Source organism: Poecilia formosa, unplaced genomic scaffold, assembly GCF_000485575.1.
Source record: "Poecilia formosa unplaced genomic scaffold, Poecilia_formosa-5.1.2 Scaffold49, whole genome shotgun sequence".
Lineage (NCBI taxonomy): Eukaryota > Metazoa > Chordata > Actinopteri > Cyprinodontiformes > Poeciliidae > Poecilia > Poecilia formosa.
This window is the reverse complement of record NW_006799988.1, coordinates 870553-888291: the sequence shown is the minus strand read 5'-3', so window position 1 is coordinate 888291 and position 17739 is coordinate 870553. Positions and strand designations below refer to the sequence as shown.

The window sequence follows — 17739 nt, the reverse complement described above, 5'->3', positions numbered from 1 at the left end:
TATATAGAAATCTGTGAATGACTGAAAGATCTTCAAAATATTGATTTTAGTTTTAGAAAATGTAATTAGAATTGCCTTTAGTCAATTTATTATTCTATTGATCATTTACAAAATCGACATACAGCTACTACAACTACTACCAATGTAGTACAATATTATAATGATAAAGAAGCAATTATTGAAGAATTTTGAATTAATTTAATCATGAAGTTAAAATGTGGCCAAAAAGCTCTACATAGAAGCACGAATAGTAGGGGAAGTCAGCTTGAACTAAGGAAACTTAAAATTCTAATATTAGAAAAATAATCTATATTTTGGAGTCATGCAATATAGGTAGAGACAGAAATGTGGCGATTGACAAATGTGAAATATAAGATAGCTTAAAAACAATGACCCAGTTAGGAGCAGAGAAATATGTTTAAAATTCTTAAATCCTTCTTAAAAATATGAAATTACTTCATCGCTACCGCTCATGGCCAGCAGGTGGCGCTGTAATATAATTCTTCTCTGCCGTAGAGGAAGTCTGGATAGAAGTGCTGGCTCGTGATTGGCTCATCAGAGTTCCATGGACCGCCGCGCGCACCTTTCCTCCGACTCCTAGCTGATGACGTCCGAGAGCCGCAAATCCCAGCGCGAGCCGATGTGTAAGCGCGGTAATCTTCCTCTAGTTTTAGTAGATGAATGAAGCAGCTAGGAGCATGTCTGAAGATGAAAACTGTGAGGGAAGTGAGCCGACGTGAGTTTAAAATCTGAACACGGTTTCAGTAGAGAGCGGCGAACCTGGCGCTCTGAATGTTCTGTTTGTTTTTAGCCTAGCTTGGTTTCCCCGTTGGTTCAAACTTTAGCTGAACAAAAGTGTTAATTTTCGCCAGGATTTGAACTTTTTCGATCAAGACACGGGTCTTTACAGGCCTCGCTTAGCTTTTGTCGTTTTATTTTTTGTCGTTCTATTTTTTGTCGTTCTATAATATAAGTTAATTTCACACTGTTTAGCTACTGATCCGCCTGTTAATCGTTCATTGGATTACAATACATTTACCTGCCAAAAATGTATCCTAAAATCTGACGTAACTTGGACGTTGCAGGTTGTGAATTGTATTTTCATTCAGTATCATAACATATCAAGAGTAAATATTTAGTGAAGAAAACATTGATCTTCTCTGAAAACTAAATTTCACAGGTTGCCTATTATTGATGTGATGTCAACAATGAGGGAAAGGAACACCATGTTTTAGTTAATCTGCAGCTGTAATATTTCTATATCTGTCGTGATTATTATTATTTTTTGTCTCCAAATGTTGCAGGTATGATACAATTGACTTTGATGTATCTCACTCACTGTCCATAAAAGTCGAATACTACAGGTGAGCTCATAGGATTTTGAAAGGAAACGCATAAAAGTCCTTATTTTTGATTGCTCGTCCACAGGGAACAGCATAACGTGTACCCTTGTAATCAATTTCTTTTGCTCTTCCACAGATCATTTGAGTACACCCTGAATTGGATGACGCCCATGTCTCTCCGACGATCCTCCAGACTGAAGTTCCCCCAGAAAAGTCCTGCATCAGACAAAGACGTCGCTCGGCCTCTCCGTAGGAGCCAGAGAGGAAAGCCGCGGTTGGAGGAGACCCACGCAGATGAGAGCGAGGGAAGTGACATCATCGACCTCATCACCAGCAATCCTTTTGCCAAGGAAGGGGCCGCGAGGGAGGCTGTTGGCATACTCAGTTATGGACTGGATAAGTCAAATGATGAAAGTGGCTCTGAAAGCAGCAACAGCAGCATAGTTTCAGGTCCGTCCGCTCTGTGCTGTGATTACAGAGACCAGCTTTACAATGACGTTTGCTCAGCTTGCCATAAGCTCTATGAGAAGGCTAAAAGGTTGAAGACGCCGATCAGAAGCAAACTTCTAGATAATGGTTAGTTCATACAAGTCCTGTGCTAAGAGAAATTAAAAAGTAAAATATGGTGTAAAAAATCGTGGATGAGAAAATAGGAATGCATTAATGGTTTAAAGTATAGGGAGTCTATCACTGATACAGAGGTTTTTTATTTTTTTTTAATGATGATCTACTTACATTTAGTGAAAATGTGACATTTAAAATTTGAATATTACACCAGATCAATGAAATCATTGCAATATTTTAATACAGAAATGCGAGCTTAGTGAAATGTATGTTTAATACTTTATCTTAGATTAGATTAGAGAAGCGTTTCCTGAAATTAGGGAGGGAAACCGTTTCCATGACATGATTTACATAATCATAATCATTTACTGAAATGTGACTTTCCCCTCTGGGGATTAATAGAGTATATTCGTTCATTCATAACCTCCAATAATTCCTGGAAAACATTTCCAAGCAGAACAACATCCCCCAAAGCGTCATGCTGTCGCCGCCTTCTTACACTCTTCCCACAATGCATCAGGTCGTTTCGTCAGACTCGCTCACATCCTCATGCTCGTACAATTGCTTTATTTCTAATAAATTCATTTCCTGGTCGAAAAGATGATCAGTATTGGTCATAACGTTGTGCCTATTCAGTAGGGCTGCGTTCAACAATTATTTGAGTTATTGATGAATCTATTAATTAAGCTGGTAATTAATCTGATTTTAAAAAGTTACCACATTCTAAAGTTTTTTTTAATTTAACCACTTATGCCTTTTTATTTTTACACAATATTAGAAATATATATTAAAAAAATGAAAATAAACAAATAAGCCAATTTCTTAAAATTAAAATGAAGCAAAGCATTCCTCTAGTGAATTTGAACCAGGTGAAGTGAACACTGCCACATATTTACAGACAGGTATTTTTTATCTTAAGTGTAAAATGTACATGTATATTGTGCAGTTCTGGCTGGATTATTGCTTGAATGTCTTGTTTCTTTCAGTAAATCTCCTTTTTCTGAGTCTGTGTAATCCGGGAAGCGATTAATTGATTACTAAATTTGTTGACAATTATTACAATGATAAATTAATCACAATTAATTGTTTCAGCCCTAGTGTACACCGTTATTTATCTGAATAGCTATGGACATGGTTTACCTCATCCTCTGTTCTACATTTATTCTCAAAAAAGCTGTTATTCCTCATAAACTTTTAAAGAAAGCCACTGGAATAAGAAATATCTAATCCCTCATCTCACATGGACTCTTACGGTCTGGTTTGTCTTCCAGATCCCAAGTCTCTGACCTGTGACCAATGGGTCCTGATGAAAAGATGGAAGCCTAAAGGACAACCTGATGCCAGACGGTAAGATACCTGAAGGTGTGTTTAATAACAGCTGCTGCTTTTCACATGGATGCTTATATTACGTGTGTGCTGACAGGAGGTTGTTAAGTCACATTCAGCTGGATGATGGAGTCGTTGTGAGACGAGGAGAGCAATCCTCACCCTGTTCGAGGCCGCACATTTTCCTCAAGAGGTAAACTGTGTGCTTACTTTTTTACAGTTTTGTTATTTTCATGTAAAACAACAATGACGTATTAGGGTCATTGTACGTAAATCTAGAAAGAACAAAGAAAATGTTTAAAAATTTTAAATTTGCTAGAAAAAAAACCTCAGAAATTTTCTGTAAAAAACAAAGTGTGGAAGAATTTCAAAAGTTGAACATTTTTGACTTTTCAAGCAGAGAAATTTTTATTTTTTTATTTTTTTTTTTTAGATATAGCAATTATACACCATTGGGTAAAAAAGCTTCATATGTGATATTCCATCCGTGCCAGGAACCTGAGACGGGCCAATTCCATGGCAGAAAATCAGAAGAAGAAGAAGAAGAAGAGGAGGAAGAGGAGGGGTAGTTCTCAAGGTTCCCGCGTTGCTAAGCAGCAGCGTCTCCAAAACAACAGTCTGCACCAGCACACAAAAACAAAAGCCATGGTCGACAACCCGATCAGGAGTTTGAGCAGCGTCAGCGACACCAGAGATCAAATAAGTCCAGAAACGGAGGGTTGTGCTGAGGACGGTGTGACAGAATTCGTTCCGTCATCAGCGGCCCCGAAGGCCCCAGCATCAGCAGACGTCCGCGCCCCAAGGAGAGCACCGAAGAAGACGTGCGAGTTCAGAGATCTTCTCGTTCAGCTGCGGGGGAGCAGCAGCGTGATAATCAGAGAAACATCCTAACAACAACACGGTCAGAGGCGTCCGTCTTTATCGAAGCAGAGGGCCTCTGATTATTTTAACTCTTTTTGAAGAGTTGTTTGAATTCACTACTCTAATTCTGTTGGATTTGTTTTCCTTAAAGTATTGTTGCAGTTCCATAGATGTTCACGTTCATCTGTTTGTTTGTTTGTGTTTTTGCTAAAAATTTATTAAATTGAAATCCCCATGCAACTTAACTGTGAATAAATGTATTTAAACATTTTTACCAGTTTATCTTTTGCATCTGTCTCTGTAGTGCAACACCTGCCACATTTATTGCCGACGAAAAAAAAAAAAATCTTACTTGTTAAATTCAGCCTAAGATTACTTGCTGATGCAATAGATAATTCATTTTAAGACTTCACACATCTTTACAAGCTGTGACCTCAAAATTAGGTACACCACAAACAAGGTGTTGTTTCCCTTTTGTTCGTGCAAAAGGGAAACAAATCAAATTTCCTTGAATTTTGATAACAAAATTCAAGGAAATGCCAATCATAGAACAAAATGTTTATTGTGAATGCTTAAGAATAGCACAGTGAAGTATAGTTGGTTTTTGAAAGCATAAAGAGAAGTCTAAGACTAAATACATTGATACTAAAGCGTATACTTGTACTTTGGTACAAGTATACTTATTTCTGTCACATAGTACTTAAAATATCTTCATCCACATACAACATAAGCCGATGCCATTGATTCATATCAGAATAAGATTCCTTCAGTTTCTTCCTTATGATGTTTTTTGTATCTACCTACGTCTGTAATGTTTAAGCAATTTCAACCATTTAAATATCAATATTTGCCCTTTTTTTTAGGACATGCAGGCTACAGCTTTTCTTATTTTAGAAAGTATCCTGACCATCACACTACCATGTTGATGTTTTTTGTTTGTTGTATTTTTTTTTTTATAAATGCTATGTTAGTGTTACACCAGATGTAACATAAACCTCATCGTCTCAGTTCACAAGTAACTGCTTCTCAATTATACTATTTTCATAATACTATTAGATTCAACATATTGCATTACAACTGTATTATTGCAAAGAATGCAACAGTTGTAATTTTTTTACTAAGCTTTTTTGTTTTTTAATCAAACGGTAGTCTTGCTTCCAGCATTTCAGTCCACAAGGTGGCGCCACCTCCCAAATACTGATAAGTTTAATTATTTGTCTTACTAACAAGTAATTCGTTGTGTTGAAAGAAAACTGCAATTATTTTTTGGAAACTTCTGGGTGTAGTCAAACCCAGCGATTTGCCCACTTCTGCAGTTGTTGTGATAGCCATTAAAAACATCAATAAGATGTTCCAAATAATAGAAATATCCTTTATTCTCCCACAATAGGGGGAATACACGTGTTTATCTCCAAATAGAATTTTTTCTGAAAAAAAGTAGTATGAAAAATGTATATTTTTCATTAATTTCATTAATTTGCATGTTTTCCCCAAACAGCCAAGCGGTGGTGTGTTTTGGGAGATTTTTTTGTGCTGATAGCAGAGAACATTGAGGAAGGGTGGGGGGAAAGTGAGAAGCAGATAAGAGGCCAGGGGGGAACGCTTGTGACAGTTTTCTTAAAGTTTGTTTTTGGAGTAGGCTCACTGTTTACTTATGGGTTAAGTGAATTGTTAGAGGATGGAGATTTCCAGTCAAAGCAGAGTCAGGAAATGTGTCTGCAGAGACACTTGAGTCTACATCAGACGCAGATGGGAGATAGGAATGCGGTCCTTTATTCAAATAAGCTGTTTAGACATGATGCGGCTTCAGACGTAACATTTAAAGGATGTTCTTTAAAATGCCTGAGTTTGAACATCTAAGAGATCCATCCTAACCACAGCATCACCGTCCACAATGACTGAAGATACTTGGATGATGCACAGAGCATTCAGAAAGTGTTCACGCTTTACTTTTCCCACATTTTGCTATGTTACAACCCTATCCCAAATGTTATTAAATTAATCTCTTTCCTCAAAATTGTACTCACTAATATCTCATTATGACAACAGAAAAACAGACAACCACGCAAATACACACTTGCATTCGTATTCACAGCCTTTGCTTATTGATCATCCTTGAGATGTTTCTAAAAGATGGAGTGAACCTCCACCTTTTAGAAACATCAAATTCAGTTGATTGGATTTGATTTGTTAAAGTTCACACCTGTCCATATGAGGTACCATAGTTAACTGTGCAGGTCACAGGTCAAACACCAACCATGAAACCATAGGAATTGTTTCAAGACCTCTGAGACAGGATTGTCTTCAGACACAAATCTGGGGAAGGATCCAGAAACATTTCTGCTGCTTTGAAGGGTCCCAATGAGCTCAGCTGCCTCCGTCTTTGGTTGATGGAAGAAGTGTGGAACCATCAGGACTCTTCCTAGAGCTGGCCGTCTAAACTCAGCGACTGGAGAGGGAAGAGCATTAGTCAGAGAGGTGACCAAGAGCCCAATGGTCACTCTGTCAAAGCTCCAGCCTTCCTCTGTGGAGAGAGGAGAACCTTCCAGAAGGATAATCATCTCTGGAGCAATACACCAATCGGGTCTGGATGGTAGAGAGGCCAGATGAAAGCCACTTTTTAATAAAACAAACATGGCTGCACATTGGGAGGCACCTGAAGGACTCTGACCAGGAGAAACGAAACAAAACAAAACGGTTCAATGTCCTCCAGGACAACGACCCAAAGCACAAGGCCAAGATTTCAAAGACTTCAGAACCACTCTGGGAATGTTCTGGAGGTGCCAAGCCAGCCCAGAGTCCAAACTTAATTAACTGAACATCTTTGGAGAGATCTGAAAATGCTGGCACAGAGGTCTCCATCCAACCTGAAGAAGAATGGACCAAACCGGTGGCATTATATTTAAAAACATGTTGAGACTGTAATTGATGTCAAAGCTGGATCAACAAAGTATTGAGCAACAGCTGTGAACACTAGCATAAATGTGATTACTTGGCGTTCTATTTTTAATAAATTAGCAAAAATCGTCATAATGAGGTTTTGGTGTGTAGAATTTTGAGGAAGGAGAATAACTTGGTATGATTTAGAAGGTGCGTGTGAATGCTTTTCGGATTGGACTGTATCTACCAAAACTTCATGGGAAAAGTGGCAAAGTGTGTTATACTTACAGATTTCAAATTAGATTAAATGCCCTTCAATTAGACTGTTTCTCCTTATGTGAATCGGTTGGCACAGTCCGACTTCATAAAGTCAGAGCTTAAAATCAGAGCGCTCCTTCACTTTTCTCTTGGAGAGGTGACAATCTGATGCCAGAGACACAGCCGTGATGCTTCACTGGCGAAGATCAGAGCAGGTCCTGCAGCCTGGTGTTTACCAGAACTGACCAGAGGAAGTCTGATAGCCATCTCACAGGATGTAACACTCTATTTTTTTCATCAGGGATCTCTCTATCTTTCTCCCTCTCATGCATGTGCATTTCTACATGCTTTCATGCATCGTGCAAGACAGTGACGCACGTATACGTTCACTGTCGGCTTGTCCTGATGTAACCCAGCAACACACACACGCACACACACACATTTTGTCTGCTTCTCAGCAGCGGTCTTTCCTATTGCCAATTGACCCTGAGGATTACAAGCCATAGGTCTCAGGGGCTAAAACAATTCAGACACGCACATGGCATCCTGTGATAGATCCAGTATTAACACCTGACACCTCGAAAACAGGAAAAAAGCCGGCAGACAGATGCACTGGGGTGTTTGGAGGTGGAGCATGAGCACGGCTATAAAAACCCTGAGAAGGAAGTCTTGGCTTCACTCTCATGAGAAGGGAGACCGCCTCCATCATGTCGTACTATGAGGTAAGCTTGGCTCAGCTGCACACCACAACTTTCAGAGAACTCTCACAAATCTGGGAATAAACCTTTCTTCATCTTCTATCGTGTGCCTTCAGCACGTCTACCTTGACTTCAACGACACAGGCTCTGGCTCTGGCTTCTGGGACGATGGAGAGAACCTGGAAGAGTCTTGCAATGTGGAGCACGGGATGACCGCCGAGCTTCATCGGGTCTTCTTACCCGTGGTCTACGCCATAATCTTCGTCTTGGGCATAACCGGAAACGGTCTGGTGGTCGTGGTGTTGGGCTGCCAGCGCAGGTGAGAGAGGACGGGAAAGCGGGAGCAGGTGCACTGAGAGACAAAATGAGTGCATTGATCAGATTGTTTCTATGCCTGCAGGTCAAAGTGCAGCCTGACAGACTGGTATCGACTCCATCTCTCTGCTGCCGACCTCCTCTTTGTTCTGGCACTTCCCTTCTGGGCAGTGGATGCAGCCTTGGATGACTGGCGTTTTGGAGGGGCCGCTTGCATCGGCGTGCACGTGATCTACACCGTCAACCTGTACGGCAGCGTGCTCATCCTGGCGTTCATCAGCCTGGACCGCTACTTGGCAGTGGTCCGAGCAACGGGCACAAACACCGGTGAGCTGAGGCAGCTGCTGGCACACAAGGCGGTTTATGTAGGTGAGTACCAAGCAGCAGATCAGCATTCTCCTTTACACCAAAACCAGAAGAGACATCTGAGGTCACCGTTGAAAAGATAAAACAAGACAGAACGACAGACATTCATAAAAAATTTCTGACATTTGACTTGCTGGATGAAAAGTTTCATTGGGATGCCATTTGTAAAGCTAAACTGTATTTTTTTTNATAGAGTATATTCGTTCATTCATAACCTCCAATAATTCCTGGAAAACATTTCCAAGCAGAACAACATCCCCCAAAGCGTCATGCTGTCGCCGCCTTCTTACACTCTTCCCACAATGCATCAGGTCGTTTCGTCAGACTCGCTCACATCCTCATGCTCGTACAATTGCTTTATTTCTAATAAATTCATTTCCTGGTCGAAAAGATGATCAGTATTGGTCATAACGTTGTGCCTATTCAGTAGGGCTGCGTTTAACAATTATTTGAGTTATTGATGAATCTATTAATTAAGCTGGTAATTAATCTGATTTTAAAAAGTTACCACATTCTAAAGTTTTTTTTAATTTAACCACTTATGCCTTTTTATTTTTACACAATATTAGAAATATATATTAAAAAAATGAAAATAAACAAATAAGCCAATTTCTTAAAATTAAAATGAAGCAAAGCATTCCTCTAGTGAATTTGAACCAGGTGAAGTGAACACTGCCACATATTTACAGACAGGTATTTTTTATCTTAAGTGCAAAATGTACATGTATATTGTGCAGTTCTGGCTGGATTATTGCTTGAATGTCTTGTTTCTTTCAGTAAATCTCCTTTTTCTGAGTCTGTGTAATCCGGGAAGCGATTAATTGATTACTAAATTTGTTGACAATTATTACAATGATAAATTAATCACAATTAATTGTTTCAGCCCTAGTGTACACCGTTATTTATCTGAATAGCTATGGACATGGTTTACCTCATCCTCTGTTGTACATTTATTCTCAAAAAAGCTGTTATTCCTCATAAACTTTTAAAGAAAGCGACTGGAATAAGAAATATCTAATCCCTCATCTCACATGGACTCTTACGGTCTGGTTTGTCTTCCAGATCCCAAGTCTCTGACCTGTGACCAATGGGTCCTGATGAAAAGATGGAAGCCTAAAGGACAACCTGATGCCAGACGGTAAGATACCTGAAGGTGTGTTTAATAACAGCTGCTGCTTTTCACATGGATGCTTATATTACATGCGTGCTGACAGGAGGTTGTTAAGTCACATTCAGCTGGATGATGGAGTCGTTGTGAGACGAGGAGAGCAATCCTCACCCTGTTCGAGGCCGCACATTTTCCTCAAGAGGTAAACTGTGTGCTTACTTTTTTACAGTTTTGTTATTTTCATGTAAAACAACAATGACGTATTAGGGTCATTGTACGTAAATCTAGAAAGAACAAAGAAAATGTTTAAAAATTTTAAATTTGCTAGAAAAAAAACCTCAGAAATTTTCTGTAAAAAACAAAGTGTGGAAGAATTTCAAAAGTTGAACATTTTTGACTTTTCAAGCAGAGAAATTTTTATTTTTTTATTTTTTTTTTTTAGATATAGCAATTATACACCATTGGGTAAAAAAGCTTCATATGTGATATTCCATCCGTGCCAGGAACCTGAGACGGGCCAATTCCATGGCAGAAAATCAGAAGAAGAGGAAGAAGAGGAGGAAGAGGAGGGGTAGTTCTCAAGGTTCCCGCGTTGCTAAGCAGCAGCGTCTCCAAAACAACAGTCTGCACCAGCACACAAAAACAAAAGCCATGGTCGACAACCCAATCAGGAGTTTGAGCAGCGTCAGCGACACCAGAGATCAAATAAGTCCAGAAACGGAGGGTTGTGCTGAGGACGGTGTGACAGAATTCGTTCCGTCATCAGCGGCCCCGAAGGCCCCAGCATCAGCAGACGTCCGCGCCCCAAGGAGAGCACCGAAGAAGACGTGCGAGTTCAGAGATCTTCTCGTTCAGCTGCGGGGGAGCAGCAGCGTGATAATCAGAGAAACATCCTAACAACAACACGGTCAGAGGCGTCCGTCTTTATCGAAGCAGAGGGCCTCTGATTATTTTAACTCTTTTTGAAGAGTTGTTTGAATTCACTACTCTAATTCTGTTGGATTTGTTTTCCTTAAAGTATTGTTGCAGTTCCATAGATGTTCACGTTCATCTGTTTGTTTGTTTGTGTTTTTGCTAAAAATTTATTAAATTGAAATCCCCATGCAACTTAACTGTGAATAAATGTATTTAAACATTTTTACCAGTTTATCTTTTGCATCTGTCTCTGTAGTGCAACACCTGCCACATTTATTGCCGACGAAAAAAAAAAAAATCTTACTTGTTAAATTCAGCCTAAGATTACTTGCTGATGCAATAGATAATTCATTTTAAGACTTCACACATCTTTACAAGCTGTGACCTCAAAATTAGGTACACCACAAACAAGGTGTTGTTTCCCTTTTGTTCGTGCAAAAGGGAAACAAATCAAATTTCCTTGAATTTTGATAACAAAATTCAAGGAAATGCCAATCATAGAACAAAATGTTTATTGTGAATGCTTAAGAATAGCACAGTGAAGTATAGTTGGTTTTTGAAAGCATAAAGAGAAGTCTAAGACTAAATACATTGATACTAAAGCGTATACTTGTACTTTGGTACAAGTATACTTATTTCTGTCACATAGTACTTAAAATATCTTCATCCACATACAACATAAGCCGATGCCATTGATTCATATCAGAATAAGATTCCTTCAGTTTCTTCCTTATGATGTTTTTTGTATCTACCTACGTCTGTAATGTTTAAGCAATTTCAACCATTTAAATATCAATATTTGCCCTTTTTTTTAGGACATGCAGGCTACAGCTTTTCTTATTTTAGAAAGTATCCTGACCATCACACTACCATGTTGATGTTTTTTGTTTGTTGTATTTTTTTTTTTATAAATGCTATGTTAGTGTTACACCAGATGTAACATAAACCTCATCGTCTCAGTTCACAAGTAACTGCTTCTCAATTATACTATTTTCATAATACTATTAGATTCAACATATTGCATTACAACTGTATTATTGCAAAGAATGCAACAGTTGTAATTTTTTTACTAAGCTTTTTTGTTTTTTAATCAAACGGTAGTCTTGCTTCCAGCATTTCAGTCCACAAGGTGGCGCCACCTCCCAAATACTGATAAGTTTAATTATTTGTCTTACTAACAAGTAATTCGTTGTGTTGAAAGAAAACTGCAATTATTTTTTGGAAACTTCTGGGTGTAGTCAAACCCAGCGATTTGCCCACTTCTGCAGTTGTTGTGATAGCCATTAAAAACATCAATAAGATGTTCCAAATAATAGAAATATCCTTTATTCTCCCACAATAGGGGGAATACACGTGTTTATCTCCAAATAGAATTTTTTCTGAAAAAAAGTAGTATGAAAAATGTATATTTTTCATTAATTTCATTAATTTGCATGTTTTCCCCAAACAGCCAAGCGGTGGTGTGTTTTGGGAGATTTTTTTGTGCTGATAGCAGAGAACATTGAGGAAGGGTGGGGGGAAAGTGAGAAGCAGATAAGAGGCCAGGGGGGAACGCTTGTGACAGTTTTCTTAAAGTTTGTTTTTGGAGTAGGCTCACTGTTTACTTATGGGTTAAGTGAATTGTTAGAGGATGGAGATTTCCAGTCAAAGCAGAGTCAGGAAATGTGTCTGCAGAGACACTTGAGTCTACATCAGACGCAGATGGGAGATAGGAATGCGGTCCTTTATTCAAATAAGCTGTTTAGACATGATGCGGCTTCAGACGTAACATTTAAAGGATGTTCTTTAAAATGCCTGAGTTTGAACATCTAAGAGATCCATCCTAACCACAGCATCACCGTCCACAATGACTGAAGATACTTGGATGATGCACAGAGCATTCAGAAAGTGTTCACGCTTTACTTTTCCCACATTTTGCTATGTTACAACCCTATCCCAAATGTTATTAAATTAATCTCTTTCCTCAAAATTGTACTCACTAATATCTCATTATGACAACAGAAAAACAGACAACCACGCAAATACACACTTGCATTCGTATTCACAGCCTTTGCTTATTGATCATCCTTGAGATGTTTCTAAAAGATGGAGTGAACCTCCACCTTTTAGAAACATCAAATTCAGTTGATTGGATTTGATTTGTTAAAGTTCACACCTGTCCATATGAGGTACCATAGTTAACTGTGCAGGTCACAGGTCAAACACCAACCATGAAACCATAGGAATTGTTTCAAGACCTCTGAGACAGGATTGTCTTCAGACACAAATCTGGGGAAGGATCCAGAAACATTTCTGCTGCTTTGAAGGGTCCCAATGAGCTCAGCTGCCTCCGTCTTTGGTTGATGGAAGAAGTGTGGAACCATCAGGACTCTTCCTAGAGCTGGCCGTCTAAACTCAGCGACTGGAGAGGGAAGAGCATTAGTCAGAGAGGTGACCAAGAGCCCAATGGTCACTCTGTCAAAGCTCCAGCCTTCCTCTGTGGAGAGAGGAGAACCTTCCAGAAGGATAATCATCTCTGGAGCAATACACCAATCGGGTCTGGATGGTAGAGAGGCCAGATGAAAGCCACTTTTTAATAAAACAAACATGGCTGCACATTGGGAGGCACCTGAAGGACTCTGACCAGGAGAAACGAAACAAAACAAAACGGTTCAATGTCCTCCAGGACAACGACCCAAAGCACAAGGCCAAGATTTCAAAGACTTCAGAACCACTCTGGGAATGTTCTGGAGGTGCCAAGCCAGCCCAGAGTCCAAACTTAATTAACTGAACATCTTTGGAGAGATCTGAAAATGCTGGCACAGAGGTCTCCATCCAACCTGAAGAAGAATGGACCAAACCGGTGGCATTATATTTAAAAACATGTTGAGACTGTAATTGATGTCAAAGCTGGATCAACAAAGTATTGAGCAACAGCTGTGAACACTAGCATAAATGTGATTACTTGGCGTTCTATTTTTAATAAATTAGCAAAAATCGTCATAATGAGGTTTTGGTGTGTAGAATTTTGAGGAAGGAGAATAACTTGGTATGATTTAGAAGGTGCGTGTGAATGCTTTTCGGATTGGACTGTATCTACCAAAACTTCATGGGAAAAGTGGCAAAGTGTGTTATACTTACAGATTTCAAATTAGATTAAATGCCCTTCAATTAGACTGTTTCTCCTTATGTGAATCGGTTGGCACAGTCCGTCTTCATGAAGTCAGAGCTTAAAATCAGAGCGCTCCTTCACTTTTCTCTTGGAGAGGTGACAATCTGATGCCAGAGACACAGCCGTGATGCTTCACTGGCGAAGATCAGAGCAGGTCCTGCAGCCTGGTGTTTACCAGAACTGACCAGAGGAAGTCTGATAGCCATCTCACAGGATGTAACACTCTATTTTTTTCATCAGGGATCTCTCTATCTCTCTCCCTCTCATGCATGTGCATTTCTACATGCTTTCATGCATCGTGCAAGACAGTGACGCACGTATACGTTCACTGTCGGCTTGTCCTGATGTAACCCAGCAACACACACACGCACACACACACATTTTGTCTGCTTCTCAGCAGCGGTCTTTCCTATTGCCAATTGACCCTGAGGATTACAAGCCATAGGTCTCAGGGGCTAAAACAATTCAGACATGCACATGGCATCCTGTGATAGATCCAGTATTAACACCTGACACCTCGAAAACAGGAAAAAAGCCGGCAGACAGATGCACTGGGGTGTTTGGAGGTGGAGCATGAGCACGGCTATAAAAACCCTGAGAAGGAAGTCTTGGCTTCACTCTCATGAGAAGGGAGACCGCCTCCATCATGTCGTACTATGAGGTAAGCTTGGCTCAGCTGCACACCACAACTTTCAGAGAACTCTCACAAATCTGGGAATAAACCTTTCTTCATCTTCTATCGTGTGCCTTCAGCACGTCTACCTTGACTTCAACGACACAGGCTCTGGCTCTGGCTTCTGGGACGATGGAGAGAACCTGGAAGAGTCTTGCAATGTGGAGCACGGGATGACCGCCGAGCTTCATCGGGTCTTCTTGCCCGTGGTCTACGCCATAATCTTCGTCTTGGGCATAACCGGAAACGGTCTGGTGGTCGTGGTGTTGGGCTGCCAGCGCAGGTGAGAGAGGACGGGAAAGCGGGAGCAGGTGCACTGAGAGACAAAATGAGTGCATTGATCAGATTGTTTCTATGCCTGCAGGTCAAAGTGCAGCCTGACAGACTGGTATCGCCTCCATCTCTCTGCTGCCGACCTCCTCTTTGTTCTGGCACTTCCCTTCTGGGCAGTGGATGCAGCCTTGGATGACTGGCGTTTTGGAGGGGCCGCTTGCATCGGCGTGCACGTGATCTACACCGTCAACCTGTACGGCAGCGTGCTCATCCTGGCGTTCATCAGCCTGGACCGCTACTTGGCAGTGGTCCGAGCAACGGGCACAAACACCGGTGAGCTGAGGCAGCTGCTGGCACACAAGGCGGTTTATGTAGGTGAGTACCAAGCAGCAGATCAGCATTCTCCTTTTCACCAAAACCAGAAGAGACATCTGAGGTCACCGTTGAAAAGATAAAACAAGACAGAACGACAGACATTCATAAAAAATTTCTGACATTTGACTTGTTGGATGAAAAGTTTATTTGGGATGCCATTTGTAAAGCTAAACTGTATTTTTTTTTAAATATTTTACTTAAATTAACTAAATATTTAGTTAGCAAAATAAATATTCAATTTGGAGCAAAACTTTTAGTCTGAAAACTAAATATTTAGTTTGAAAGTTAAATTAATATTTTTAAATGTTTAAATATTTAATTTGTATGTAAATATTTAGTTAGCAAAATGAATATTTAATATGTAGCTAAATATCTATTTTGAGAAATACATGTTTTGCTCAGACTTACCATTTAGTTGGGAACTGAATGTCTAGCTTCCTAACTAAACATTTAATCTGAAAATATTAAATAGTAATTCACAAGCATATTTAATTTATGCTTGTGAATTAAATATTTTGGAACTATGACACTTAATAACTTAGGAAATGAATAATATAGTGGAAATATGACTTGAAAAAATAAACACATTTTTTGTCTGTATATAAACCAAATTATTGTTGTTATGTTAGGCCATAAGCCATTAAAAACCTTGGCAGAGACTGATGTAAACAGTTACATGATATGAGTATAATATATTCATATTTCACGCATGGCCTAGCGCTCACCATCTGTCAACTATCAGAGGGATTGAAAAAAACTCTAAACAAAACTAAGCTAATCAACATCCTCCTCCTACTTCCTGTCGTCTTCTTCGTCATTTTCACCAGTAATAACATCCGGCTGTTGACTAGGATGCCAAGAAAGTGTTTCCATTGCAGTTTTACGAAATAGACCTATTTCGACGTGACTGGAAAAAAAAAAAACAGCTCATCCTAGCACGATTTTTTAAAATTTTTATCGAAAACCGTGAGATTTCTCGAAAATGCTTTTTTCCATTATGCAAATTAATTTTAGTCATTTCAATTTGCACACTTTTACGGTTAATGGAAACGCAGCTACTGGAGATGATGGTGCTATGATCCACAAACCCAAACGAGGTTCTGAAACCTCATTTTGTCCTCCTGCTCTACAGGTGCGTGGTTGCCTGCGACCCTGCTGGCCGTCCCAGATATGATATTTGCTCGGACTCAGGAAGGCGGAGAGGGCGCCACCGTGTGCCAGCGCTTCTACCCCGAAGAAAACGCCCCCGTCTGGGTGGCCGTCTTCCACCTTCAGCTGGTCCTGGTGGGCCTGGTGATCCCTGGTCTGGTCCTTCTTGTGTGCTACTGCGTCATCGTCTCCAGGCTGACCCGGCCAGGCCCGTTGGGGGGCCAGAGGCAGAAGCGGCGGGCGGTCAGGACCACGATCGCCTTGGTTCTCTGCTTCTTCATCTGCTGGCTCCCGTACGGAGCGGGGATCTCCGTGGACGCGCTGCTGCGTCTGGAGGTCCTGCCCCGGTGCTGCAGGCTGGAGGCGGCTCTGGGCGTGTGGTTGTCTGTGGCGGAGCCCATGGCGTTCGCACACTGCTGCCTAAACCCGCTGCTTTACGCGTTTCTGGGGGCCGGGTTCAAGAGCTCGGCCCGGAGGGCCCTGACTCTGAGTCGGGCCTCCAGTTTGAAGATTTTACCCTGGAGACGCAACGGGACTTCAATGACCCCCGAGACGGAATCCTCCAGTTTACATTCCAGCTAAGGTCTCTCCGAGCTGCGCTGCCTTCTGTACATATTATGTGATATATGTAAGAAAGTTTAAAGAAATTATGAGAATAATGAGGTGCAGTCTGCTGGTCCATGACTTCTCCTCCTCTGTATAGTTTCACTTGTAAATATGATTCATATATCTGTGTTTAGTGGCGCAAAAACAAAAAGGGCATGCACCATATCCCTTATGTAAAAATGATTTCTAGTCAGTATTTTCTGTATTTAACAGCTGTTGGTGCATGTGTAAATGATGTGATCTACTGCACATGCACTTTCTACACTTCAGAAAGTGCAAAGTTGAGCCCCTGCTTGTGTACATATTGTAGCTTTGTACATGTTTCTAATAAAATATATAAAACCAAGTAATGAAAGTGTGTTTTTTTTTGTTTGTGCTTCCTGTTTGAAACTGATTGAATTCCCTGTTGTCCATTTGGTATCTCACAGCTAACGAATATTCTCATAATACCCATAAACATAGTTCCTGTCCTTCCAGAGTCTGGTACAGAGATGAGGAAACACATTTAAAATAAATACCAAAAAGTAGCAGGAAATTTGGAAATTAAAACCAAGCTTTATTTTCCTACCTGATCTCCCATTGATAGCTGCTCTTATCTCAAAGCTTCAAATCCCTAATTGCTCTTTGGAAATACTTGTGTTGTGCTTTGTGTAACCTGTGCTGTGAGGCAGAACTGGAGAATCACAGCCGAACATGCTAAGATGGATAAAAACGTGTTGCACTGATGATGTTTGATCTCATTGACCATCGTCCGTCCCTTTACGTTACGTGGTTAGCACTGAGCTGCATGGCATCTGGGTTCACTGATGCGGGGCAAAAGCAAGGCTTCGAGAAATGAAACCGTCCCGAGAGCGGGTGTGTGATAACCAGGTGTGTTT

At 40.4% G+C, this 17739-nt stretch overlaps 2 protein-coding genes across 3 annotated transcripts; both read left to right on the top strand.

Annotated features, from left to right (window-relative positions):
- The first annotated feature begins 563 nt into the window (after positions 1–563).
- LOC103138358 (uncharacterized) lies at positions 564–4368 on the top strand. Its single transcript, XM_007552517.2, has 6 exons — positions 564–736; positions 1305–1364; positions 1480–1919; positions 3179–3254; positions 3331–3426; positions 3728–4368. The coding sequence occupies exons 1-6, from the start codon at positions 678–680 to the stop codon at positions 4122–4124; spliced, it is 1128 nt and encodes a 375-aa protein (XP_007552579.1). The 5' UTR covers positions 564–677; the 3' UTR covers positions 4125–4368.
- Positions 4369–5545: 1177 nt separating this feature from the next.
- LOC103138353 (C-X-C chemokine receptor type 4-like) lies at positions 5546–17211 on the top strand. 2 transcript variants are annotated; one of them, XM_007552512.2, is made up of 5 exons: positions 5546–7954; positions 8047–8086; positions 14567–14741; positions 14823–15106; positions 16239–17211. In XM_007552512.2, the coding sequence occupies exons 1-5, from the start codon at positions 7916–7918 to the stop codon at positions 16835–16837; spliced, it is 1137 nt and encodes a 378-aa protein (XP_007552574.2). In that variant the 5' UTR covers positions 5546–7915; the 3' UTR covers positions 16838–17211. The 2 variants fall into 2 exon arrangements, with proteins under 2 accessions (XP_007552574.2, XP_007552573.2); XM_007552511.2 differs by lacking the exons at positions 5546–7954; positions 8047–8086 and adding an exon at positions 12041–14446 and having other exon boundaries at positions 14539–14741.
- Positions 17212–17739: the final 528 nt, after the last annotated feature.